At 43.0% G+C, this 26,126-nt stretch overlaps 1 protein-coding gene across 1 annotated transcript; it reads left to right on the forward strand.

Moving 5' to 3' along the window:
* Positions 1 to 962: 962 nt before the first annotated feature.
* On the forward strand, positions 963 to 25,060 carry ATP6AP2 (ATPase, H+ transporting, lysosomal accessory protein 2). The gene is made up of 9 exons (XM_004689951.2): positions 963 to 1,109; positions 8,175 to 8,305; positions 9,916 to 10,047; positions 17,336 to 17,431; positions 17,566 to 17,703; positions 18,537 to 18,590; positions 19,467 to 19,616; positions 20,401 to 20,520; positions 24,043 to 25,060. Exons 1-9 carry the CDS (start codon positions 1,070 to 1,072, stop codon positions 24,235 to 24,237), a joined length of 1,056 nt encoding a protein of 351 aa, XP_004690008.1. The 5' UTR covers positions 963 to 1,069; the 3' UTR covers positions 24,238 to 25,060.
* Positions 25,061 to 26,126: the final 1,066 nt, after the last annotated feature.

Consider the following 26,126-nt stretch of genomic DNA (forward strand, 5'->3'; position numbering starts at 1 on the left):
CACACCTATTAACGTTCTTGTTCCTTAGAGGAATCTCCCCCTACATATTGAAATCACACCCATCTGTCAAGGTCATCAGTTGCAGTATCATTTTCAGACCACAGACGCTACACCGTGTCACTTCTTGCTTCAAATAATAGGCAAAAACTACGAGTTGTGGGAAGGGAGGATCTTGGTCTAATTAGTCTATCTATTCCTCACTTAGAATTCAGCGAATAAAGGAACTTATGATTGTTCTTGTCCAGTCACTGCCAGCAGACTGACAAGTTTTAGGAGGCCGGTTGCCAGATTTAGTAAACCAAAATACAGGAAGCCCTCTTATATTTGAATTTCAGATAAAGGATACTTTTCTTAGTATAAGTGTGTTCCAGGAAATATTACTCCACACTTAGACCAAAAATTATTCTGTATGTACTTGAAATTCAGACCTAACCGGACACCTCTTATTTTATGTGGCACCCTGCTTGGAGGGCAGGGATCAATTCCTCCAGGCACCCGACTTCCTCCCAGCAGGTGCTTAGCATCTGTGTAATTGTCACCGCGAAACCAGCGTCACCACGAAACCAACCTCGCCGCTTTCACAGCTGCACGGGCAACTCGGCGGAGCCACGCGACCAGGAAAGACAGACAACCCAGTTGGGGGACTGTCACGCGAGATTGGTCAAAGGGTTCCCATTCGGGTGGCAGCCCCAACCCGCCGGGCTCTATCCCTGGACACCCGTGCCCGGCCTCGTCCTCCTCGCCCCACCCCCGTTCCTCCTCCCCTCCCCCATCTCGTGACCGGTAGTCACGGGCCGGGGGGCGGGACTGCCCAGGTCTCATTGCTGCCTACTACTGGCAGGTGCTGCCATCCATCACATTAGGCTCCGCCCATCAGACTGACGGTGCCCAGACTACGTCTCTCCCGCAAGCCACTGCGTGACTGGCGATTGGTGGAGAAAGCGGAGGCGACGACGGGGCGGGTCTGGGGAGTCGGGACGAGCTAGAGCGCGTCACCCCCTGGCGCTGCGGTGGTCGCTCGTGTCCCGCCGCCTTGTTCCGGGTTATCCTGCGCGGCCGCCGTGGAACCATGACTGTACCTGTTGTGCTCCTGTCCTTGTTGGTGGCGGGTGAGGACCCGGGGGCGGGGGGGCGCTCTCCGGGAACCCTGAGTCCCGGGGGTCTGAGGCAGCCGCGGGTGGGCGGCTGCGGGGCGCGTGCCGCAGTGCGGACAGCCAGCGGCGGCCTTGCCCTAGTATTCTCCCTCTCCAGCCCCCCGACCCGCGGGGTGGCGGCGCGGCCCCCTGTGGCCGGGCCAGGCTGGTTGCGTGGGGGGACCTGAGTCGGTCTCCACCCTTTGCTTCTACGAAGAAGGTGCGTCCGCCGGTCATCCCACCTGCCTCGGGTCGGCTCTGCCTCTTCCGGCTCGAGAGGCGCTTCAGAAAATGGGGGTGCATTTCTCAAATAGCTGTGGACCCACAACCCTCTGCAAACGGGGAAAGGCAGACTTAGCTGCTGCAATTTTTTGCATTTTCCAGTGTCCTCATTTCTAGCGGTTGTCATCAGTAATGTGTGAAATATCTTTTTCCTTACTCATTTATGTTTCAAGATACAAAAGTTGGAGATGGAGTAATTGTTTTTGTATTATTTCTAGAGGCTAATTCACAGCCCCCACTCGATAGTTTGTCCTAGTTCCCAATTTGAAGAATTTGGAAACCGAGACGTGAGTCATGTTCTTAGGGTCACATGTCGAATAAGTGGTAGCTTTGGGAGTGGAACCTGGGTTCCCTAGCATTCAGCGAGGGCACTGTAAGTCAGCTAATATTTCACCTTTTCCTGCGTTTCATGCGATTCGTTTAATTTTACAGCAATCCTTTGAAGAGGATATCATCTTCATTTTACAGTGATCGAGACTAAATAAATGACCCAATACCTCATAGGTAGTAAGTGGCAGAGCTGGCATTAAACCCAGAGCAGCTGGTTCCGGAGCACTGTACTTTTCCAGTATATGTGATGTGGCACGGATAATGGACATGCTATTACTGTGTGAGGATGTGGGGGCTGATGAGGGCTGGGACAGGGGTTCCAGGCAGTGGCAACCAAGAGACCAGGTTGAGAACAATTTGGAGGCATGTCGGGTGTGTCAGTTTAAACTATAGGTTAAAATTAGAGGGATGCCCCTGCAGTGTGAGGTGCTCTGGGAGGCCTGCCTTTGGAATGGTGGTATAATGCTGCGGTGGGGTAAACACCAATGATATTCTGGAAATCTGCAGGTCTTTTCCTTTCCTGCAGATAGCCAGGGTTGTGTGTGGATAACAGTTCCATTTATTTTCATACCCCACACGTTTTTGGGTTGTCATGTTCCTTTTGTGTCTGCTTCTGGAAAGGTCATTGACCTATCTAGTAAGTTACTTTGCTGGGTGGGGAGTTTAATATTCATTATTGAAATACAGTTTTTGAATTTTAGAACTATCTTTCTTTTGACATTGTGGTTTAGCTGGACAGTTATTGAAATTCCAGGCTACAAATTCCAGGTTACAATTAACATTATTTTGATTCAAAAGGCTTAGGGTTTTTTGTTTGTTTTGGGGCTGAGGCAAATTGCTTCTCTATGTTTTTTTAAGATTGTTTTATTTATGTATACAGAACTGGGGTGCAGCCCAGAGGTGGAGGGGAGGTGAGAGGATTCACCAGAGACAGAGTAGGGAGCAGAACAGAGATGACCTTGCTGAGGGGAGCAGCGGGTGGGTCAGGAGAGGTCTGCCACACCCTGTGAATCAACTCTGCAGGGCTGGCAGCCTTTAACCCGTTGCGCCACCAGGGAGGGCCCCATATATGGTTTGAGCATGCTTTCTTAACTAGAATTATCTAGTTTATACAGACCAAGAGTCTGATCCTGTCAGTTTTTGCATTGCTCGAACCTGTCAGATGAGGTTAAAGTACTGTTTTCCACACTGACTAAATGTGATTTAATGGAAAACAACTTTCAGAGCCCTGACTTCTCTACCTGGAAAAAATAATGCTTTTTTAAAATAGTGTTGCCAATCCAGAGGGAGACTGGAGGATGGAAAGTGCGGTTATGAATACCGTGTCAGGAGGCGTAGTTGGAGAAATTCAGGTGTTTCACCTGGAGAGGAAAAGCCAAGCACAGACAACGTGGAATTTAAAAGGATGTCATGTGGGAGAGGTATTTGATTTGGCCACTGAGGCCACAGAGGATAAAAGTCGGACCTGTTTACTTTTTCACATTGATTTCATGTACCAATCATAGATCACAGTACAGTAAGGTGGGAGTTTCCGAAGGGAAAGATGCTTACTCTGTAACCCAGACTGGGAGTGCTGAGGGAATTTCCCTCAAGTAGGTGCCTCACAAGGTTGAAGTGGAAAGGAAAGGCATTTAGACAGAAAAGCATGTATAGAAGCACAGAGGTTTGAATGCAGAATATCACATACTTTGGTGAGTGGAAGCAGAGTATAGGAGATAAGTTTGAAGGAGCCATGGAGGAGGAGGAGCTGCCCCACAGAATGCAGGGTGTGCTGGAAATAACTTTTTTTGGTGTGTTTGCAGCCACAGCTGTGGAGAGATGTAGAATTGAAAAGCAGTGAGGGTCAAGAATGGAGCCTTTAGATCCCCTGAGTGGAGTATGCTGAGTGATCTGTTGAATGACATAATGTACTAGAACTTAATTTACATCCTTTTAAAATTTCATTTTAAAGGCAGTGATGGCCAGAAAAATTGCAGCATGTCCCTCGATTTGGATTTGTCTGATGATGACTTATGCTTAAGTTGGGACAAATACTAAAAAAAAAAAAAGACAACAAACAAAAAACCTCACTCTTAAAAAATCTCTATTTTTGTATGCTTTGTAATGCATTGTGAAGTGTAATCTTACAAGTGTCTCTAAGTATAGACATATACAGGCTAGAACTACTTTTAAAATTTTGTACTGAGAGGGTTGAAGTCTAAAGTTTGGACTTTGTTACTTGAAAGGATGGGAAGGGAAAGAAACCAAGAAGCAGCCAAAAGGATTGGAAGGAAAACCAGGGGCCTGGACTTCCAAAGGCAATACAGGGAGGTTGTTGCCAGTGTCAGATGCTTTGGAAGATTAAGTAGAGACTGAAAAATGTCCTGTGAATTTAGTGAATTGTTTCTGTGGCTGGTGGATCAGAAGCTGTGGGTTAGGAGTATACATGAAATAAAGAAGCAGAGAAGCACCCTTTCAGGATTCTTCCTTTGAAAGGAAGCAGAGGCAGGTGGAGGCTGGTAGTGTTATAAGTCTAAAGCACCTTCTGGCCGGGACCCATAGAAAAGGGTCAGCAATGGCCAGAGAAGTCTGGGAGGAAAAGCACAATCAAAATCAAGAAAATGCTGCCATAGTCAACGTCCCACAGGTCTCACCCACATCTGTTTCACTCAGTCCAGGGCCAAGAAGCAAGTGCAGCTTCCTCACCTCTCTCTCTGCTCCACGTGCCTCCCTCAGGTCACCTTCTGCCCTCCATCCTGCTTCCATCCTCTTCAGACTTCTCTCCAGATTCCCCTCCTCCCTGCTCAGGTCCACACTCCTCTGGGTGGGGCAGGGAACCTAGAACCCCCCTCCCCTTTTCCTGGAATCCACCTCATTACAATAGGACTAAGGGAGGTTTTTGTGGTTTTAATTTTAGAATGGGAACACTGAGTGTATTTTATGCTGAGTGTAGAAGAGCCAGATAAGAGGGGGAAATTGTTAGTGCATGATGTGATTTCCTTCACTCAATTAGTTTTTATTGAGCACCTGCATGTTTTAGCACTGGGGCTGCTTTGTGAGCAATATAGACAAATCTCTGCCCTTGTGGAGCTTATATTTTACAGAGACCTATAGCCACGTAGCCTCACATGTCTTTTCAGAATAGTGGCTTAGTGAACTTTGAGTAACAGAAGAATGAATGGTTTCTAAGAAGGCCTGCCTGTGGAGGGAGAAGAGATAAGGGCAGATACTTGTGCTGATAAATTTGTAGTAGAGGACAAGCAGGTACTTGGAGGAATTTTCTGTTTCCTCTAAGCTAGAGATGAGGTTATCTGGTGAGAATGAGTTTGGAGTCATAAAATAGGAAGTTGAAAGAAGCTGGGAAGCTGCTTTCAGTTCAGTACAAGGAAAAACTTTTGAAAGGGCTATGTTGGCACAGCGGAGGTGATCGCCATCAAATGTCTTCCTTGTAACTTAGGGGTGTTTCCCTCCTCACTGTCATAGTCAGGTAGAGGACAGATGATACCCGTGTTAAGCAGCAGCTGGGATGAGATAACCTTTCTCCGGGTAGGATTACATAACTCTAGGTTTTCTCAATCTCTAAGCCCCTTGTGCAGGATCTCTAAGAACTTGTGCAAGCACAGCAGTGACTTTTAACTACAAAATTAATGTAAAGTAATTTCATGTATCTTTACTGGGACAGAGTGAGTTGGCCCTTGTCTGCATACAGGCCTGTCTTCAGATCTAAACATGTGTGTGTGTGTGTGTGTTAATGTGTGTGCTGTTTGGAAAGTACAGGTCTCTTGCTGCCCCGTTTTCCTTAGAGCTTGCAGTAACTGCTACTTTAGTGAACCGAAATGTCTTACCAGTTTCGGAGGACCATCCCATTCTGCTCTTTTTTTTTTTTTCCCCTACTTTCAGCTAGAACAGTTTGGAAATTCCTGCCCTGGCAGTTGCACTGAGTTGAAACTCTTAACTCTTCATGTTGTATCAGCACCATTCTGAGGCCTTGTATTTATTGTCAGTACTGTAACCCCAAAACATTTAGTGTTGCTGCTAGCTTTAGTCCCTTGTCCTGTTAATGGTAGTTTACTTAGGTCAAAAGAATAGCAGTGATGATTTATTAAAGTCTGATTTTCCCATACTAGGCATGGTGTAGATTTGATTTGGACTTGGAGCTGATCTTTGATAGCAATCCAAGAGTCTCCATTGGCCTAGTGTAAGCTAGGCACTGTTGGGTAAACTTCCGATGGAGAGAGAGGCCGAATTCCTCATCCTTAGCCCTGGATGGCCCGTGAAATGATCCCTTTATTCTCACCTTTTGCCTTGTAATTCCAGGCCCTGTCTCCCTAGACTAGTTGTCTCTGTTCCTGTTGTGATACTGTGGTTTATAAGAAATACATGTATTTGCTTTCAGACCACCAAATAAATACATTTCTTATATATTTAATCTTCACCCACAGTTCCTGGCTTACGGCTCCCAGACCCATGGGATGTCCTGAACAACTAGAGCACTGGTGGCATCTTTTCCGACATTTGCTCTTCTTTTGTTCTCAGTTTCTGAAGCGACTTCAGAGCCATAAGTGAAGTGGGTCTCTTGTTGTCACAAGCCCCTTTCCACCACAGCTGGGTTAAGCTAGTGAGTGGCTTTGGCCTATACCTACGGTTGGGGGCTGGCTGTTGAGGAACCTGCTGTGAATAGAGGTTTGGAATTTTGAAGTCTCATCCCTAGGTTTCTGGGGAGAAGAGGAGAGTGGCTGGAGGTTGCATCATCACCACTGGCCTGTGCCTTGTTTGTCAGTCATGCCTAATGAAAGAAGCCCCTTTAAAAACAGAAGCAGGGCCTCTGGAGCACTTCCAGGCGGAGAACAGGTGGCAGTGCAGGAGAATGGCGGGCCTCGAGAAGGCAGGACGTGCCTCTCCCTTCCCCGTGCCATACCTGTGGGTCTTTTCCATCTGCCTCTCCTGAGTTTATCCTTTTATTAACAGATAAACCAGTGATAAACCAGTGCCCTAGTAAGTTAAACATTTTCTGAGGTCTGGGTACTGCTCTAGCAAATTAATTAAGCCCAGGGAAGGAGGCAATCCATGGAAACTGTCAGTCTGTACCCCGTCATAAGAAGCACAGGTTATAGCCTGGACTTGCTGGAGTCAGAGGAGGGTGGGGGCAGTCGCCTAGAACTGAGCAGAGGGAGCCTTCCCTGGTGGCACAGCGGATTGGAGCGCTGCACTGTGGAACTAAGCCAATCTGTGGCCACCAATGCGAGTTCAATCCCTGCCCTGGGGGTGACCCACATGGTGCAGCAGACCTTTCATCTCTCCTGCTGCTCTCCTCAGCAGTGTAATTCATGGATCTGCCTGTTCTGCTCCCTACTCTATTTCTGGCGAATCTTCATACCACCCCTACACCTCTGGCCTGTACCCCATTGCTGTATGCATAAATAAATACAATCTTAAAAAAAAAAAAGAACTGAGCAGAGGAGGGTGGGAGCAGTCTCCTAGACCTGAGTGCACCCTTACCCTGTGGAATCTATGCTCTCTCTGGGTAGTGTCAGAAGTGAGTCGACTTCTCCAACCCCTGCTCGTGTTTGAAGAATTGCTCATTGGTGTGGGAAATCACCCCCATGGGCTAGAAATTGTGTCTAGAACACTTAAAAGAGTGTCAGAACACCTTTCCTCACTCTCCTGATACATGCATTGAAAGCACTATTTACTGGGCATTGTTTCTAAAGCACAAAGTGTTCTGTATTTGGACTGGTAACAAGTGCACCTCCCTCCCACCCACCCCCCTATTTGACTGTCCCGACATCACTAGGTTTGCCTGTGGGACATAAGGAATGATGTGATCTATCCCAAGACATACTAACCTCCCAAGGGTGATGGCAGAAATAGTTTACAGATTTCAAGTTTCCTTTTTTTAGACCATAGTATAATGAGTTTATTTGTGCTCTAAAATATTTCAGTTGTCATTATGCACCTTCCCACTGATCGACTTCATAGGTCATGGCCAACATAGGACTTGGACAGGAAAAAACAAGGAACATTTCATAAATGTGCATGTCACCCTTGTGCAGGGACCATGCTAATCTATTACGTCTCGTTCCCACTTTAGTGTATATGTTGTGGAAGCAAGCGCTCAAGTTCCTTTTCTTCCATTTAGTTTGTGCCAACGTCTTTGTGTTGTAAATTCCAGGGAAAATGCAGTTGATTTCTAATCCTTGCCAAATTTGCCACATGCCCCTGTTAAGGATGCCTGTAGGAAGGCTTTTAGATCATTAAGAGATTCCTATTTCATGCTTAGACCTTTGTTACAGCAGAATTTATTAACTTAAATTTTTAGGATTTGGCATTTTGTCCAATCATAAGTTAGTATGCTAAGTCAGTGAAGAAGGGAGAAACATGCTTTCTGTTTTCAGTGTAATGCACAAGATTTATGACGCTGATCACTCATTTGCTATGTTTTCTTCTCAGGTGTTTTGGGAAACGAGTTTAGTATATTAAGATCACCCGGGTCTGTTGTTTTCCGAGATGGAAATTGGCCAATACCTGGAGAACGAATCCCAGATGTAGCTGCATTGTCTATGGGCTTCTCTGTGAAAGAAGTATGTGTATTTTGGTATTTTGGTTTTAATTTGGATCTGTGTCTGAGTTTTTAAAATTTCTGTTAATCCAAGAAAGCAAAGCACATTTAGTACAGCTTGCAAAAGTAAAACTTATTTGTAGTTAGGAAAATTTTAGATAAGTCTTTCCAGCTCAGCTTATGAAACAAATCATTCTAGAGCACTAATTTTGTAATAGTTTATTCATAGTAGTGAAGCTCTAATATAGGAGAAAATGCATCTGTCCCATTACTTGGGATATAAAATTTTTTCTCAGTACATATAATAAAGATTTGAATTTTAATCACTTGAAGCGAAGCTGTTGTGACAAAGTACCATAGACCAAGTGGCTTATAATAGCAACAGAAGTTCATCATAGTTCTGGGGTCTCGGAAGTCCAAGATCTGAGAACCAGCATGGTCAGGCTCTGTTGAGCACCCTCTTCTAGGCTGCAGAGTGCTGACTTCCTGTATTCTCACATGGCGGGGAGAGAGCTCGCCTGGTCCCTTTTGTGAGGGCTCCAACCCTGTTCATTGAAGCCTCTACCCTCATGACCTTATCCCCTCCCAAAGGCCCCACTGCTAAATACCATTGCATTGGGGGCTAGGGGTTCAGCAGATGCATTTGGGGAGACACAAACATTCAGTCTGTTGCAATTTGTTATGACTGACAAAATGTATGTATATCTTGCCTGAGTTTAGGACCATACTGTGGCCAGTAACTGGGACAGCCTAGGACCTTAGTTTCCTAGAATTAAGACTAACCTGTTGTAATTGGCTGCTTGCCTGATTTTAGCAAAGGGGCCTACATCCATTCAGCATGTGTGACCTGAAGCTCAGGGTCAGAAGAAAGGAAGTGCAAGTTTGTGTTTATCATCTCCTCCCACTGTATACATTTGGTGCTTTTGATGTGGTCTCTAGATACCATCTGTCACTCAAAGGTACTTCCCTCCTAGGTCCTGAGTGCCCCTGCAACCAGAGCAGTTTGGGAACTGCTTCCCTGCTGGGCCTGGGGAGTGAGGGGCGTTTGGGGAGAGGAGTCCCTGGTCTCCGCACTTAAACATGACCATTTATTTACGAATGAAATTTACGAACTTAAATTTGACTACAAATGGCTGTCAAATAACTTAGAAACAGTTACTAGTAAACTAAGGTGAATCAATTCTAGCAGGAATTTTGTTTTATTTTTGAAGCATCAGAAGAGAATGTTTAAATCAACAGTCTTGCTACATCACTTTAAAGATAAAAGTGATGCTATAGTAAGGGCAAAAAATGATGTGGTGGACGAAAATGGCCATGGTTTTATGAGAATAGTTTTATAATCCGGAATTTGAAAAGTGCCCGTGTTTTATTTTCTTGCCAGTTTTTTTTCCCCCACAAAAAGTTTGAGATGACTTACTAGTAGATTTTACTGTTTTAGAAAATGAAGAAGGTAGAAGTCAGTATCGTTGATTAGGAGATTGCAACTCCTGCCTTCAAGAAAATACTTGCTTTTCCTGGGAATTTTCATTACCACTGTCAATCCAGAATCCCTTCACTCCACTTCCCAGATGTCATGAGGGGATGATTTCCTGAGTTCATATTTAAGCTGCTTTCATTCTTTTCAATGTTTAGGACCTTTCTTGGCCAGGACTTGCCGTGGGGAATCTGTTTCATCGTCCTCGGGCTACAGTTCTGGTGATGGTGAAGGGGGTGGACAAACTTGCTCTACCCCAGGGCAGCGTCATTTCGTACCCTTTGGAAAATGTGAGTATTTAATAAAAAAAATTAAAGAGATGCATTTTTAATTGTCGCTATCATGATGAATTGTGTACTGAGCATACCTTTTTGTCTTTACTTAATGCACTGATAAGTGAAACACATTTTCTTGTTTTTTAAATTACATGAGGGTTGTATGTTTATTGAGACTTGGCTATTTTCTGAATGAGATTACTTTCTAACAGGTAGAGAAAGTACCCCACTCAAAATAGTCAAAGGCTCAAAAAGGAAAAGCCAATTAAGGGTGTATCCTGCTGACATTTTCTTGAGCATTATCGTGTCACCTTTCCTTCAGAATTTTACCTCATTTTTATGTAAAGAGGAAACTGGAGTCTATTTTGCTGGCTCACTTATTCAGGCAGTAGAACTGATTGAGCTGTTGTGAGAGGCCTGCCTTTCACTGCAAGCATGTGGAAGTCACCAACGCATTCTTGTGTATACTGCGAAACTTCAAAGAAGGCAGCCACACAGGTGCCAAATGTGAATAGGAAACAAAAGCCACAGTGGTGCGCAGGAGCCGAAGCTAAGATTGTACCCTGCGGTAAGCCAGGCACTGTAAAATACTGTCATGCTCCTGAAAGGAGGACTAGTAAAACCCCAGCTGCCTGGGGCTACCACGGGGAGCTGGCCTGTCTGAAGGACCCAAAGAATCAATCCCCTAAGAGAAGTTGGAGTGATAGACTGTTCGCGCAGAGCAGTGTGCTCCAGACTCACACCACCCACCCACAGGGGACACCTCCGCCTCTGAGGGCTCCTTTGGTAAAAGGTTGAAGATGAGTCAAATTTATAAAACACATGAAAGGAAAAAAAGACCATGAGAAAGCCAGCAGGTGCAGCAAATGGGATTCCTCCCCCCTAGAACTACAGATAATAGACCAGTCTCAAAGAAGTTTGAAAATACATGCATTCAATTTGTAGAATAAAGGAAGGCATAGAAACTATTGGGCCTTTGAAAGACATTTTTGATATGTGGTCCTTTTATTGGTAAACATTGCATGATTTGTACTAATCTCCTCAATCCTTGAGTTATTTAGAAGTGTTTAGTGCTTCTTTTTTGAAAGATGTATCTATGTATGCATGTAAGAACTGGGGTACAGGCCATGGGTGTGGGGGGTGAGAGGCTTCACCAGAGACAGAGTGTGGAGCAGAACAAGATGACCTACTGAGATACACTGCTGAGGGGAGCAGTGGGTGAGACAAGAGAGGTCTGTTGCGCCATGTGGGTCATTTCCCTGGCCGGGGATGAAACTTGTACTGCAGTGGCTGTGATAGCTTCATAGTGCTGTGCTTCAACCCCTGATGCCACCAGGGTGTGTCCTGTGTGAGGAATTTTTAATTTTTCAATTTCAAATTTGACTGTAATATAAGATTGCAGTCTTATAAGATTGAAGCATCATACACATGGGATTTTTTTCCCCTAGACTTGCTTGTGGTTTAGTATAGATTGTTCTAAGCACACATGACATGCTTACAAAAAAAATGCTTACGAACTAGGTCACAAGGCAAATCTCAACAAACAATAAAGAACCCGTATCATATAAACCACCATCTCTGACCATAATGCTGTTAAACGTGATATAACAAAATAAGTTAAAAATGTAGAAACAAGCAAAAACTACATGATCCCACCCCAGGTTTAAAACACACCAAGCACCCGTAGGCTAAAGGCAAATGAACACCTACACGTAATAAAATTGAAGAACCATGAACGACGCTGAAGATCTTAAACATTACCAAGAGAGCAGAATAATAGCGCGTTTTTCACTGTTGCCATGAGGAACCAGAAAAACAGGAATGGAAAAAACATTAATTGTGTAGCATAAGCTAAGCAGAAAATAGTGTTTATATAGTTGTAGTAAATAGGTGGTGCTGACCCGATGAAATCATGATGTAACTTTTGGGAGAGTAGAGAGATGGAAACAGGCTATGTGTGGACAGGGGCTGTGGCTGGTGCTGTAGAGAGCTAAATCCTTGTTTTCTCTAATGGGCAGTAAATAGATACTGCCTCATACTGAAAAATCCAGATGTAGTAATACATATTTTAGAGATGATGGGAAAAAGAAAAGGAAACAGGATTTGGAAATAGGTACCTTAGAATTGGGAAATGAGGGAAGGGTGAAATTTTTTTTAAGACAGAATGTTGACATTAGATGCACCCCTAAATACTTCATGGTTGAGGAGAAAATCATTGTGCAAGTTATGAAATTATCTGGAATTGTGTATTAGTGGATTGTATGAAAAAAACTAGGTTGCAGCTAAAGTGGTACAGAGTGGGAAATTTATAACTTCAAATGCATATTTTAAACAATTTAAAAGATTAGAAAATAATGAGCTAAAGAAACCAAAAAAAAAAAAAAGTCAGAGTCAGTGGAAGGAAGGAACAGTAAAAAATCCAAGGATTAAAAAAACTTCTTGGGCTCTCCCTGGTGACATAAAGGGTTAAAGCACAGTATTAAGAAGCTCTCGGAAGCCACTGCCCCACAAGTTCCATCTCTAGCCCCAGAGCTGACCTACATGGCACACATGGCGTGACAGACCTCTCCTGACCTGCCTGCCGCCCCCCTCAGCAGTGTACTTCTCAGTCAGCCTGTTCTGCTCCCCACTCTGTCTCTGGTGAATCCTCTCACCCACCACACCTCTGGTCTGTACCCCAGTTCTGTAAGCATAAATAGTCTTTTAAAAAAAAAGCTTCTTTAGTCTTCAAAGTTGTCATGTGGTTTCTGTGAATATCATTTTGGAAGGTCCCTTTAAAGTAAATATATAAAATTTCAAAATGCCATTAAGGTGTTAGTTTGCAATCCTAAACAGATTTATCTCATTTTATATGAGCAGAAGCTGTGAAAAGAGCTGATATTGTTGCTAGACCAGGACTGACCAGTTCTAATACTTTTCCTGGCAGTAGGTGGTGAATGATCTAAGGCTCAGGGCAAAAACCACAAAATAGAAAAGAAGAGAATGTCTTCAAATTCCATATAACAAAACTTCTATTTGATTAGCTTAGCCGTTTTTATTAGAATTTTAAGTCATCAGCTTCAGAAACTTCCTTGTTTTGCAGGACAACCATGCATATACTTATGATATGATGGAAAAAGACAGTTAACTTGATTTTAATCAGCTGAATTTTTCCCCTTTTTTGTCTTACTCCAGTTTTTAATTAAATTACACAATTCAGAGCATCAGGTCTTATCAGCGTCATTAGAAATCTCTGGGATTATGGGGGGACTGAAGAAGAAAGTGATTCACCCTCCCCAACCTTTTTACTGTAAGGACTAAAACCTCAGGAATTATCTCCCAGTGGTGGTTGAGACAGGGATTGTGAAAGTCACCTGGGGCCAGCAGGGTGGAGCCTCCTGGAGGGTTGGCATTGTTTGCTTATCATCTTCCTAGGAAAGAGGCTCCAGTCTGGACACCTGCCCTGCAGGGACCTGCGGGGCCCAGCACAGCTGAGGTGGGAGGCTCTGAGCTCGGAACTCTTGCTCCATCAGCCCTGCCTGGGGGTGATGCTTTCAGGGAGGCTGACTAGGGTAAAGAGAGAAGTGGCACCTGGCTTCACTTCCAGAATGCTGTTACCTGGACCAGGTAGCTCTGCCTCAGGGGCAGAGGAGCGAGGCAGATAAAATTGTGTCAGTGCAGCGGGGAGAGCTTAATGTCCCTGCTTTAAGCTGTAAAAGATGTATATAGTTCCCCTATTTTCAAAAACTGGAAAAGGGGTGCATACAGTGGGGAAGTGTTGCTTTTCCATGGTATACCCCATTCTCAGGCCACTTCCCAGCAGCCCCTGGGGCTGTCAGGGCCAGGACAGGGCTAGGCTGGATCCTTTGTTCCCTTCACGAGGCCTGTGGGACTCTGTAGAAGGACATGGAACACTGGTCCATTTCTTCAGCCCAGCCCACTTTCCTCCAGAGGAAGACATTGTGTGTGTGGTGGGTGGGGGGAGCTGTCAAAAGTACTAAGCCTACGCCAGCACCCAGAGATAATAGGTTTCCCAAATCCTTCCGTGGCCCAGGGTGGGATCACTTGACTGTTTGTCCTGAGTAGACTTGAAGGCTTAATGGCCTTGTTGGGGGAAAACATGTCCTGACCAAACTCCACAAACAGGTTTTATGGACCTCACCCCCACCCCAGAGCAGAGATCCAGGACATGAAGAATTACAAATCCCATACTGCCATCACCACGGAAGGGAGGACTGCTGGGAACTGAGGGTGCAGTGAAGCAGCCAGGCTGGGTATATAACCAGACATGTGGGTCTTGGGGACCCTTGCTTTTTTGCTGGCTTTCAGCATGCTTATTGGGGTTCCAGCTCAATAAAGCTAGTAGTTTGCATTAACCAATTTCTCTCTCTGTCTCCCTAGTTACTCATTTCTTTATTTCACCTTTATTACCCTTTATTCCCCTTCATTTCTTTATATTCCCCTTTTGTGTGTGCCTCCAGTTGAGGCTCATTATAAGTCCCTTTTAAGCACACAGGTGAGGACCCACAGTCAGGCCACCCCTTTCCGGTGGGGTTTGCCCTGTAACAGCCTTGCCAGAATTGTTCCTTGTGGCCCATCCGCAACCCCAAAGGTCATGTGGAGGTAGGAGCCCCTGGGAAGTAGGCAGAAGGGGTGCTGCTCCCCTCCTACTCCCTAAGAGCCAGTGTTCTTCCAGAGAACATAACTGACTGGTTCCATGGGGACCCCTGTTCCTGTAGGAGGACAAAAACCCAGAAATAGTAAAGGTGGTGGAGTCAGGTTTGGCAACTTTCAAATACAGCACAGCCTCTGGCCTGTCCCGGGGTCGCTGGCTGCTCTTCTCTTTGGGGCTGGATTCTTACTGAACTCTCATGTCCCAGCCCCTGACCCAAGTGTAGGAGCAGAGGAATCTCTTGTTCACCTTGTAAGAGCAGCCAGTACACTCTGGGTATGGGCCTTGGCCTTGCCAGACACGTGGGTCAGGAGGCTGGTGAACTTGTTCTGCAGTCCTGGCACACAGCCAGTGGCAAAGCCAAACAGCCACCTAGAGTCATCATACCTGAGAATCGGGCGCTTCCAACAGGGTAAAGTTGCAGAGGGCCTGAGCCCCCTCAGCAGCAGGAGCGGGGCAGGAAGAGGACATAGATACTGACAAGGTTGAAAGGCCAGGCACCACATGCTGCTGTCCACCCCAGAAGCACCTTCTTCATGTATTTGGCATTCATGCTGGCTAGCACAGCAAAGAGTGCCTGTCCAAGACAGGGTACCCTCTGCCTTCTTCTGGTCCATAACAGAGCAGTGGCCACCACTACTGCTGCAGCAGGTGAGCCAGCGTCAGGGTGCTCTGTGCAGCATGTAGGAGAGCGGCACATTGCAGCTGGCGGCGAGAGCGGCTCAGGTTGCAGAGGGCCACACCCACAACTTGAGGCAGAGCTTTTTGAAGGTGAGCGAGCCCATGCACACTTCCAGTGGGGAAAGATGCCCCATGGCACTCGGGGGTCCAGTCGGGATCAGGACTCCTACTTCTTTCCTTTGAGTTGCGAGGTCTATATATTGTAGTTTTTTCCTTTTCCTTGTGTTCATCATGCAGTACTTTCTGCAGTTTTGATTGCTAGGGGATGTGTTACCTTTAATCTTCAACTTCCTGCCATTTCACTGGGTGAGATGAGGCTGGAGAGTGTGTTACAAGTTCTCGGATTCCCCCAAGCGTGAGAGGTGGATGGTATGATTGCGGAAGGAGGGCACTTGTGGCTGCCTTGGCATTGCTAGCATTATGCTTCTGCAACTTTGAACTCTTCCCCTTCAGTTACTCGTTAACTCATTTTAAGAGAATTTTGGGAAGAGTTATTAATATGAACCTTGGATAAGAGAACAAATGGATTTTACTTCACAGTATCATAAAATTGATAAACTTAATTTTAATGGTGGGATTTAATCAGATTTATGTAATTTATGGAATATTTATTTCTGCCTATGCCACATTAGCATTAACTAGCTACTTATAAATATGAGCCTTTTAACAAGTAAAGGGGATTACTTTAAAAACAAAAGGCCACATTTAAGAATTCTCCACTAGATGTTAAAATAAATTAAAAGAATAAAATAAAAAAGAAGTCTCCACTAAAACAAAAACACTATTAGTATACTGCATGTTTTAATATAATGATGTTGAGGATAAAATATTTTTAAGTACTTATTTATGCATGCAGAACTGGGGTACAGGCCAGAGGTGCAGGGGTGGTGAGAGGATTCACCAGAGTCAGAGTGGGGAGCAGAACAGGCAGATTGACAAAATACACTCCTGAAGGGAGCAGCAGGCAGGACAGGAGAGGTCCGCGCCATGTGGGTCAGCTCCCTGGCCGGGAGCAAATTCATGCTGTAGTGGCTGTGGAAAGCTTCTTAGTGCTGTGCTTTAACCCAATGCACCACCAGGGAGGGCCTAGTTTTTGAAAGGGAAAATTACTATAGCTTATTTTTCAAAATGGAGAGCAAAAGCAGATTTATAGGGAAGATAAAATTTTAGTTACCCTTGGAGGTGGAGGGAGTAGATGGAGAGGCCTCTAGGGTGCTGAGAATGTTGTGTCTTGATCTTGTTGGGTCAAATGAATGTATCTGAAATTGAGCTATTTATTACCCCAAGATTTACGTACTATATTGCATGTATAACTTAATAAAAATTTCAAGAAGAAATAGACTTCACTTACAGCTGTTTATTTTAATTTAATATTTCATGGTCCTGAGATGAAGGCTTCAAAATTCTTTTTTTTCCCCCCACATCAGGGCCTTAGGTTCACACCGTCAGGTCTTCAGAATTCTTGTGACACACTTTATGCCTTGTTTAGTCTATCTGAAGACAGCTGTAAATCTTTAATTAGATGTTTTTGAATTGAAAAATGAGACCCTATTTCTTTTCAGATAAATTAAATTCTTCAAATTCCTCTGGCCTCTTAAATGCATGCTAATACTTGATTGTAAAATATACATAAATTGTGGCATGCTTAATATTGAAACCTGTATGTTGATGCTTAAAACACATGACCAGCCAGCAGGAAGTGGTGTGGTGGGTCCCTTGTCTCAGCTATTTCCAATTTAGGTACTGTTGGGAGACAGAAACTCATTGGCCCCCAGGGCCTGTTTACTCTTCCCAGCCCTCAAAAGGGCTCTTTGATTTTGGATAGGATTTGGGTCTTTTGAATTTCCATACAAAAATGCTGGGGGTTATTTGTTTTTAAAGTTTCAGGGGTTTTGTAACACCATCTGAATGATCTTTCTTCCTCCCACTTCTTGTTCTGACAGTAATTAACATCTTACTCTTAAATTTCAGGCAGTTCCTTTTAGTCTTGACAGTGTTGCAAATTCCATTCACTCTCTGTTTTCTGAAGAAACTCCGGTAGTTTTGCAGTTGGCTCCCAGTGAGGAAGTAAGTGCTGAGTTTTTAAGATGCTTTTAAAAATAAACTTAGTAGTAATGAAAATTTTAAACTAATTTCGTGGGAACTGCTGTTTATTGGAATTAATCTGTGGACTGTAACTAAAATTTTGGATTCTTACACAGAGAGTGTATATGGTGGGGAAGGCAAACTCGGTTTTTGAAGACCTTTCAGTAACTTTACGACAACTCCGCAATCGTCTGTTTCAAGAAAATTCTGTTCTCAATTCACTTCCCCTCAATTCACTGAGTAGGAACAATGAAGTAAGTAATGCAAGTGTTGAATTAATAAATGAACATCATCACTAGTCTCCCCTTTTTATATTCCTGCCTGTAGAGAAACTTGAAGCTGAAAATGAAAGCTTCTACAAATTTGCTCCGGACTAGGTTCCTTCCTTCCTTCATACTGTAATTTTCTTGCGAAGTTCACAGGTTAACTGACTTTGTGAATTGAGCTGTAGTAAATAGTATCACATTGTAGCACAAAGGTTGCCACCAGTTAATTCAGAGAGGTCAGAAGTCACATTTATCCACTTAGTGGCTGTTGAATGGAAGCCATTATTCACCGCCACTTCTGATGTGTAACTTCATTTTTCTGACTCCTTCTTGACGGTCAGTGGAAGGAGCCACCCTTATTTTTGCCTCTTGTCAGCTTTACCACCTGCTCATGCGCCCTCTTACCTACATGGCAAGTCACCTTGTTGCAGTCTCTCCCCTCTCTATCTACTGTGGATGACCAGGAGTAGCGTCTTTTGCTCTCCGATATAGAAAGTATTGAAAGGAAGTAGGCAAACACAACCTCATTGCAGTGGACCAGAATATTCTGATGCCCTGAGGGAAAACCACATTAAAAGTTCGAATGCTTTATCAGAAATACTACTTTTGAGTGATAGCCACTATGGCAGGAAATGGCTATTCCCTCTGTTAGGAAATAATGTTTTCTATGCATTTTCAATTGATGTGAACCTACCAGTTCGAAGACAGTTGTTTCATAAATTCACTTACGTGCTTCACATACTCTACTTATTGCCCTTATATTGATAATGGGCAAGTACAGATCTGACATGTATTTAAAGTAATAGCCATTTCTTTTGCAGGTTGATTTGCTCTTTCTTTCTGAATTGCAAGTGCTACATGATATTTCAAGTTTGGTAAGTGAGAGTCTAATGAATTTTTCAGTCCCATTTGTTTTGGTTCCAGAAGATACTTCTAGGATTCTAGAGAATCCTTGAGTGATAGTGTAACCAGTTCAAGCTTGGTTTAAATATGTGCTGGATTTATGGTACCATGTGAGTTGAGAAAGTGGTGATATTGGGAATTTTGAACTCATCTCATATTACATTCAAGTTATTTTGTATTTCTGCTTTTAGGAGAGATAGTAAGTATATTCTCCAAGAGACAAACCTGGAAATAAAGGCAGCCCGGTCGTAGTTCCTGAGTTGGCTGTTTATTTTTTGTCAGGCATCAAGATTTTTAGTTCCTATAGCTATAATCAAAAAGAAATAACAGTTTAGACTAGTGCTATCAACCAAATTAGGAAAGGGACAGATTTGCCTGAAGGATATTCTCTTTTTGGTGAAAGTGCTAGCACCTGACATGGTCACCTCTGCTTTTTCAGCAGGGTTGGTTCTGGGAGCCTGGAAACAGTGCTAGGAGCTGCTGAGGTGGCTTGGGAGGGCCGTAGGAGGGGGGTAATCTCTGGGCTGCGGGGACGCATTTTCTCCCAGGATCAAACTGGTCTAGCCATCTGCTCCTTCATGCGCTGGCCCGTGTCTGAAGTTTTTAAACTAAGACTTTTTAAAAGAGCTTCTATTAAATAATCAGGGAGTCTTATAACTGTTCCTAGAAACATATTAGTGTTGGGATTATCAGGAGCTCCTGGTCATACCAGGTCCGTTTTCCACCATTTTAGATTGTTTGTATGTCGTGCGTCCTGGTGCGGTTCTGTTCAGCACGTTCAGTCAGGCGGACAACTTCCACTGCCTGTATTTGACTTTGCTTTGTTCACTTCTTTTTGTTGTTATAAGTTGTCTCGACACAAGCATCTAGCCAAGGATCATTCCCCTGATTTGTATTCACTGGAGTTGGCAGGTTTGGATGAAATTGGGAAACGATATGGAGAAGACTCTGAGCAATTCAGAGATGCTTCTAAGATCCTTGTTGATGCTCTACAAAAGGTAAGTTGTTGATGGGCTATGAGAGGCTTGGGTATGATGGTTTCACTTATAGCCTCTTAAAGGAAAAAATCTTAGTGAAACACTGCTGATGGCAGCCTTATCTTTATTGGAGACCTGCCAGTTTTAACAGCCAGGGATGAAGTAGGTCAAAGGTGTATTTTGGGGTAGCACCCAAAGGGGCATTTCTGTATGCATAACTAGCATACTGTTTTCATCATGGTAAAATTACATGACATATTGGCCCTATTACCATTTTTAAGTGTACAGCTCTGTAGCATTAAGTACATTCACATCTGTGCATCTGGCATCACCATCCATCTGCAAACTTAGATCATCCAGACCTGATACCCTGCCCAAGTAAACACTGATGTGACTGAAGAATACTTAGTGAAGTGCCGGGTTCAGTAGATTCTGCTCCTGAAGTTATCTGCCTGCATCTCTTCAGTGAGTGGCATAGCTAAACCTTTGTGGATTGTTGTAATTTCCCAGAGGCAACCTCGGAAGATCTCACACCTCCCTTTGCCCAATTTATATGCCAGCAAATTCATCTTTTAAGAGTAATTGTATTTTGAACATTTAAATATATGTTGAAAATTAACGCTTCTGGGTATTTTATTTGTTTTTTTGGATATTTTAATATAATGAAAAGCTTTAGACCTTCCTATTTAAAATAGTTGCTTTCATGAATATATAGATAAGTATATGTTCTTGTAGCTGCACATTAACTTTACGGCAATTTTAATTAGAATATAATTGAGATTCATAGTAATGTCAGTAACTTCAGTTTGCAGATGACATGTACAGTCTTTATGGTGGGAATGCAGTGGTAGAGTTAGTGACTGTCAAATCATTTGACACAACCCTTATGAGGAAGACAAGGACTATCCTTGAAACAAGAGAAGAGGTGAGTACATTTTTAGATCCTGCTTTAAAATTGTAAAATTAACTTTAAAAAAACAACAAGTCTTTATCATCTACATCTCTTATCACCTAAGGGCAAGATGAATGAGCAGTCAGTAAATCTCTGAAGCCAGTTTCACTTAAAACTTAGCTTTCTTATTCACACAAGTGTGTTTTGCCATTGATACTCACTTCTTTGGGAACATAATCTGATAATGCAAGAATCTGAGTTAGGGATGAAGGCTGTCTCAAAGCCAGTAAGATCATTCATATGTCAGTGTTACAAGGAGATGCTGACGTTCATGTGAGAGACTGGTGTTGCTCACGTGTCCTTTTCCGGAGCTGCCTTATGTGGTGCGTTCTTATTTTCCTGGACCTGCTGTGACACGCTTTATAATTTGATCTTTTGCAATTTTGGTCTGGATCTTCCTTTGAGTTTACAATTTAGGGGGTCATAGGTAAGACCACAAGTCATAGTAAAATGTGTCTGTGCGCATATGTGCACACATGCACAAGCACAAGGGCAGCAGTGTAGAAACTCCGAACATTGTTCACAGTTGGCTTCACCTCTTGGAGCGATCAGATTCCCAGTCATTTATAGATACTTCCCTTTAGGCCCATTTGTATCCCCCACCCTGTTTGGGAGGGGATTTGGAGTAAAGCAATCAAAGGTAATACTAGTTCAAGGTAATCTAGACATGACTGGTTTGAGGTTATTTCATTCTAAATTGAACTGACGTGGAAGGGTCTCTATTTATGGAACAATAAACACTTTTCTTAAATGAACTAAGATGGGGGGAGGAGGATTTATTTGCCTTTTCAGGCTTTGATTATCCTCAGATAGAACTCCAGCTTCTTACCAGCACGTAGCCCCATCTGCTCGGCCACACTGGCCTTATCTTGAAATGATACATGCTGTGAGAATATGTTCAGGTCAGGGAACTGCTTAAGACAGCAGGGCAGGCTAAACAGTTCTCAGAACTTTCCTGCTATAAGACCATCTAGAAATGATGGATAAACAATAAACACTACTTTTGCGTTTATTAAGGGCAATCCTTAAGGACCTTGAAGAGGAACTTGAACATTGTAGAAAGTTGGCTGCCTTAGAGACATGTGCAGTTCGCTTACCAGAAACCTGCAAACAGCATCTCTGTCTCTGAACATGGGTAGGAGTTGGAGTGACCCCCACCACTTAAAGCTGAGGCCATGAAAGGACTCAGTGAGAGGGTCCATGGGAAAACAGTTTGCCTCCCAGCAGAGGGAGACAGAAAGTCAGCTTGGGCTCTGTGTAACTGGGCTGTTGGGGGTGGGGGGGATTTCTCCCAGGCAGTTATTAACCACAGGTCCACTTTTGTGTGGGGTTGGGGCTCAGTTTTACATTACCTGGGAACATAAATCCTAGGAAGTCGCAGGCTGGTAAAACCCGTGGCACCAGCCAGAAGCAAATGTAAACCCTCTCTGGCAGGACACATCCCCCCCCATGCTAGCGAGCCACTGAGGAGGGAGGACCCCCATAGCTGGTTTCATGAATGTGAGTGCAGAACCTTGTATAAAACAGGTGAAACCAGCCTGCAGAGAATGTATGGGAGCTAATACCTCAGGTGGCAGAATTAGACCCCCCCCCCCAAGAACTTCAAGTAATAGAATGTGGGTATGGACCATAAAACGACGATTTAAACTGATTAAAGAAATGAAGGAGTCAAGCAAGTTTTTAAAAGCAAAATTTAACTTAATGGGAGCCCTTTTAAGGACTAAGATTCTCTCTGGGTCCATACTAGGCCTGCTAATTTTGCATGAAGTCACTCCCAAGAGAAGTTTACCATTTGAAAAAGGTACATGTGTTTTGGGATTTTGAGAAGCTAGTTTTACACAGTTGAATAATTCTATCTACTCTGAAGTATTAGGCTGAATTTATAGATCAGCTGCTTTAATAGACAGTATTCTATTATTCGAAAGTAGTATCATATTACTGCATATGTGGTAAGGGCAAGAATCAGGAGATGTTGTTAGATTGTCTTTACTTATAAGCTAGTGAATTCACTTTGTACATAAGTAGCCTAAAATCAAAGATTTACATTTTGTTAAACCTGACAGACTGAAACTAATATTTTGAGATGGGAGGTTGGTACCAACCATTTCTTGGAATATCATTCTGCCCCTGCCTCCAGACTCTGACTCATCACCTCTCGTCAACGTTAATTACTCTTCTATATCCAGTCTCTGTCTCAGCTCCATGCTGACAGTCGCGCCTGCTCCCAGAGAAACAGAGGTCTTCAGCTTGAGGTTTCTTTTTAGGGTGATGAAATGTTCTAAAATTAGGTTGTGGTGATGATGACTACAACTCTGCAAATATACTAAAGTTCAGTGAATTATGCACTTAAAATAAGTGAAGAAAGAACCCATTTACAAAAAAAGGAAAGAAAAGACAGACCTGATCTTGACACTTCCTGCTTGAAACTTGTGGGTGCCTTCTTATTGCCTGTGGGTTCAAAGCTGGCTTCTCAGTAGCTTCTCTGTCTTGCCGTTTTCCTACTTTTTAATTTCCTAGCCAGATTAAACCAAGTTTTTACTGCCTTTGCCAGAAGGACGTACATTTCAAGTGGATCGTAGATAAGTATATAGCATGTAATAACGGGGCCCTCCCTGGTGGCACAGTGGTTAAAGCGCAGCACTATGAAGCTGTCCGCAGCCGATTAGTTCTATCCCCGACCAGGGAGTGACCCACACGGTGCAGCAGACCTCTCCTGTCTTGCCCGCTGCTCCCCTCAGCAGTGGATTTCAGTTGATCTGCCTGTTCTGCTCCCCACTCTGTCTCTGTTGAATCCTCTCACCCTCCCCCCCGCACCTCTAGCAGGTACCCCAGTTCTTGTATGCATAAATAAATAAAGCCTTTTGTAAAAATTAAAAATAATATGTAATAATGATTAACATAAAGAATAAAAAGAATTTTAACACTACGTAACTGAAGAGACAAGTTGTTCTCCAAAGCTCCCTTTGTCTTATTCCCCTACCTGCATCATCTAGAGGTAATTGCTGTCCTGAGTATTGCATAACCAGTCCCTTGCTTTTCTGTACTTCGACTCCCTAGATGTTTATACATAAAAAATGTTAAGTCTTACTTGTACTAGAGATTATGTAAATTGGATCATACTATAGATACCTTTAAGAGCCCAGGGCTGATAAAGACAGCTGTCATTGAGTCTCTTTGATGCTCTGTGTTCCGTTGTACGGACATCCTTGTCTGTGTCCTTCGCTACATAAGTCAGAATGCTCCTTTAGGGAGTCAAGTCACTGGACCACAGAGTACGTACACCTGTACACCTTCAACTTCGTGGGTGTGTCTAGATTTTCTCACGTGGTTGGCCTGAGTTACAATTCTACCCACAGAGAGCTTGTCTTTTCCAGGAAGATCCCCTTTTAGAGACTGTTGTACCACTTACAAATAATTGTTAATCAATAGTTACTGAATTAGAGTAATTTCCTATCTTAAAATTCTTCCCTCTTTATCTTCTTTTGTTCATTGTAGGGCCCTCCAACAACTCCTTATAACCTTGCATATAAGTATAATTTTGAGTATTCAGTGGTCTTCAACCTGGTTCTTTGGATTATGATCGGCTTAGCCTTGGCTGTGATTATTACCTCTTACAACATTTGGAACATGGATCCTGGATATGATAGCATCATTTATAGGATGACAAATCAGAAGATTCGAATGGATTGAACTTTCCTCTCGCCACACTTAGGAAAGGGGTTTGGAATTTGCTATTTTGTTAAATTAATCTTTTGGTGTAGTTTAAAGTTGGTAGTATACTTTAAATTTATAAAAAAAGCAAACTTTGTTCTCTATTTTGTGTGTGCCTGTGATGTTTTCTAGAGTGAATTAGAGTATTGATGTGAATTGGTTTATGTGAAATAGATTCCATAATATGCTTGAATATTATAATATAACCATTTAATATAATTTCATTCCATTTACTATTTGGAAATATGCACTGAAATAAATGTAAGACATTTAGAATAGCTTGTGTTATTTATGTTGGAAAAATGCACTGAATTTACTGGAGAACTTATGAATGCTTACCTTCCTTACACAAGATAGGTGCAAATATTTGGGCAGTGATATTCTGTGAACCTCTTGTAAGTGTCTTAATTTAATGTAAATATCTCTGAAAGAGAACGGGTTGCTTAGATTTGGAACTGTATCTGATTGAATGAACAGAGCTGTTTGTAAAACCTACTCTGAAAGTTTGGTGATCCAGGTCTGGTGTAGGGTTTAAAAATACCACATTGATCTAAGAAGAAACTGACTTTGTAAAGTTATCGATGCTGTTATTATATACACAAAAACTAATACTGGGGGGACATCATGGGGCATGAATATAAGATCTTTATCTCAGTAACTTTCCCCCTGTGTAAGTTACTGTGGTTTGTGGTACAACGTCTTTCTGTAGAGTATTAAGTGGAAGTAGATGCTGCCTGCTTTTCATGTTGAAGTGGACCAGTGTCTGTAAGAGTGACAAATAAAGTTAATGGTGATTCCAAAATTGTGTCATTTCAATATGAAATCTATTTTATGTTGAAAGACTCTAACTTAACAGGGCTTTATTTAATCAGTATCGCCTGCTTTATTTTTGTCTTATGCTGCTTTTTCACATTTGTTCATTCTCACTGCTCCTGAGACTCAGTACAAATAAAAGGAAGACATTCTTGTGACTCAGTTTATACAGAATATATGATAAATTCACACTAGACTTTAGGTGTAGGAAAGGCTTAAATGTCCCTATAGCGTTTTATTTAATGTTTTAATTTGATGCCTTTTTTAATTGAAGTAACACTGCATTTAACATAAAAGTTGCAGGTGTTCATCACTGGAAATCATTGTGTGTATACATATTGAGTTTACCACGAGCGTCCAATTCTGTCCTTCTCCTTCCCTTCTGTAACCACCGTTGATCTTGTAATCTAAAAGTTTTTGTTTTATTTAGCTTAGCTGTTTTTTCTATATCTCACGTATGTGTGTAATTAGTGTTTCCTATAGCAGTTTGAAAGTTGAATAAGCAACTAATTGTTTAGAATATGAAGGACTATCTGAGGGTGTAACAGTTTCTCGAGGTGTGCGCCTCAGCCTCTGAATCACAGACAGCACTGTAACCAGTGTTACTTCAACTAAATGGAAAAGACAAAAGTAAGGACTTAACATATTGGAATTTTAAATTTTATGAGGATGTAGAGAAATTATTGTATGAGTCGTGCCGCCCTGCCCGCAGGAGCCCTACTTGGGTTTAGTATTGGCTGTTTCTGCCTCCTGTTTGGAGAGATAATCAGATCATTGTAGGAGGTTGACAGGTTTGAGGAGATGGACACTGTTACTGTCTTTCCTAGAACTTAATGCACAATGCCTTTAACAAGTACGGTGCTAGACGCCATGGAAGGGGGGAAATTTTTATTTTTGCCTCTCATTGAACTATAAATCATTATGAAACTGGTAACTCCACAAGGAAGAAAAATTACATTTTAAAATCATTCACGTATTCCCTACTTCTACCCCCTGCTGATTTTGGGGGGGTGCGCATTACTCTGCTGCCTACCCCCAAAACACTCTGGCCCTCA

This window comes from Condylura cristata, unplaced genomic scaffold (assembly GCF_000260355.1).
Source record: "Condylura cristata isolate star-nosed mole 26May11 unplaced genomic scaffold, ConCri1.0 scaffold00027, whole genome shotgun sequence".
Classification (NCBI taxonomy): Eukaryota; Metazoa; Chordata; class Mammalia; order Eulipotyphla; family Talpidae; genus Condylura; species Condylura cristata.

What these genes read in the sequence shown, in the direction of transcription:
- ATP6AP2 (XM_004689951.2), top strand. Translation starts at nt 1,070, where the DNA reads ATGACTGTACCTGTTGTGCTCCTGTCCTTGTTGGTGGCGG. An exon ending in CCTGTCCTTGTTGGTGGCGG is followed by an intron (nt 1,110 to 8,174) that starts GTGAGGACCCGG and finishes TTTTCTTCTCAG; the next exon opens with GTGTTTTGGGAAACGAGTTT. An exon ending in TTTCGTACCCTTTGGAAAAT is followed by an intron (nt 10,048 to 17,335) that starts GTGAGTATTTAA and finishes CTTAAATTTCAG; the next exon opens with GCAGTTCCTTTTAGTCTTGA.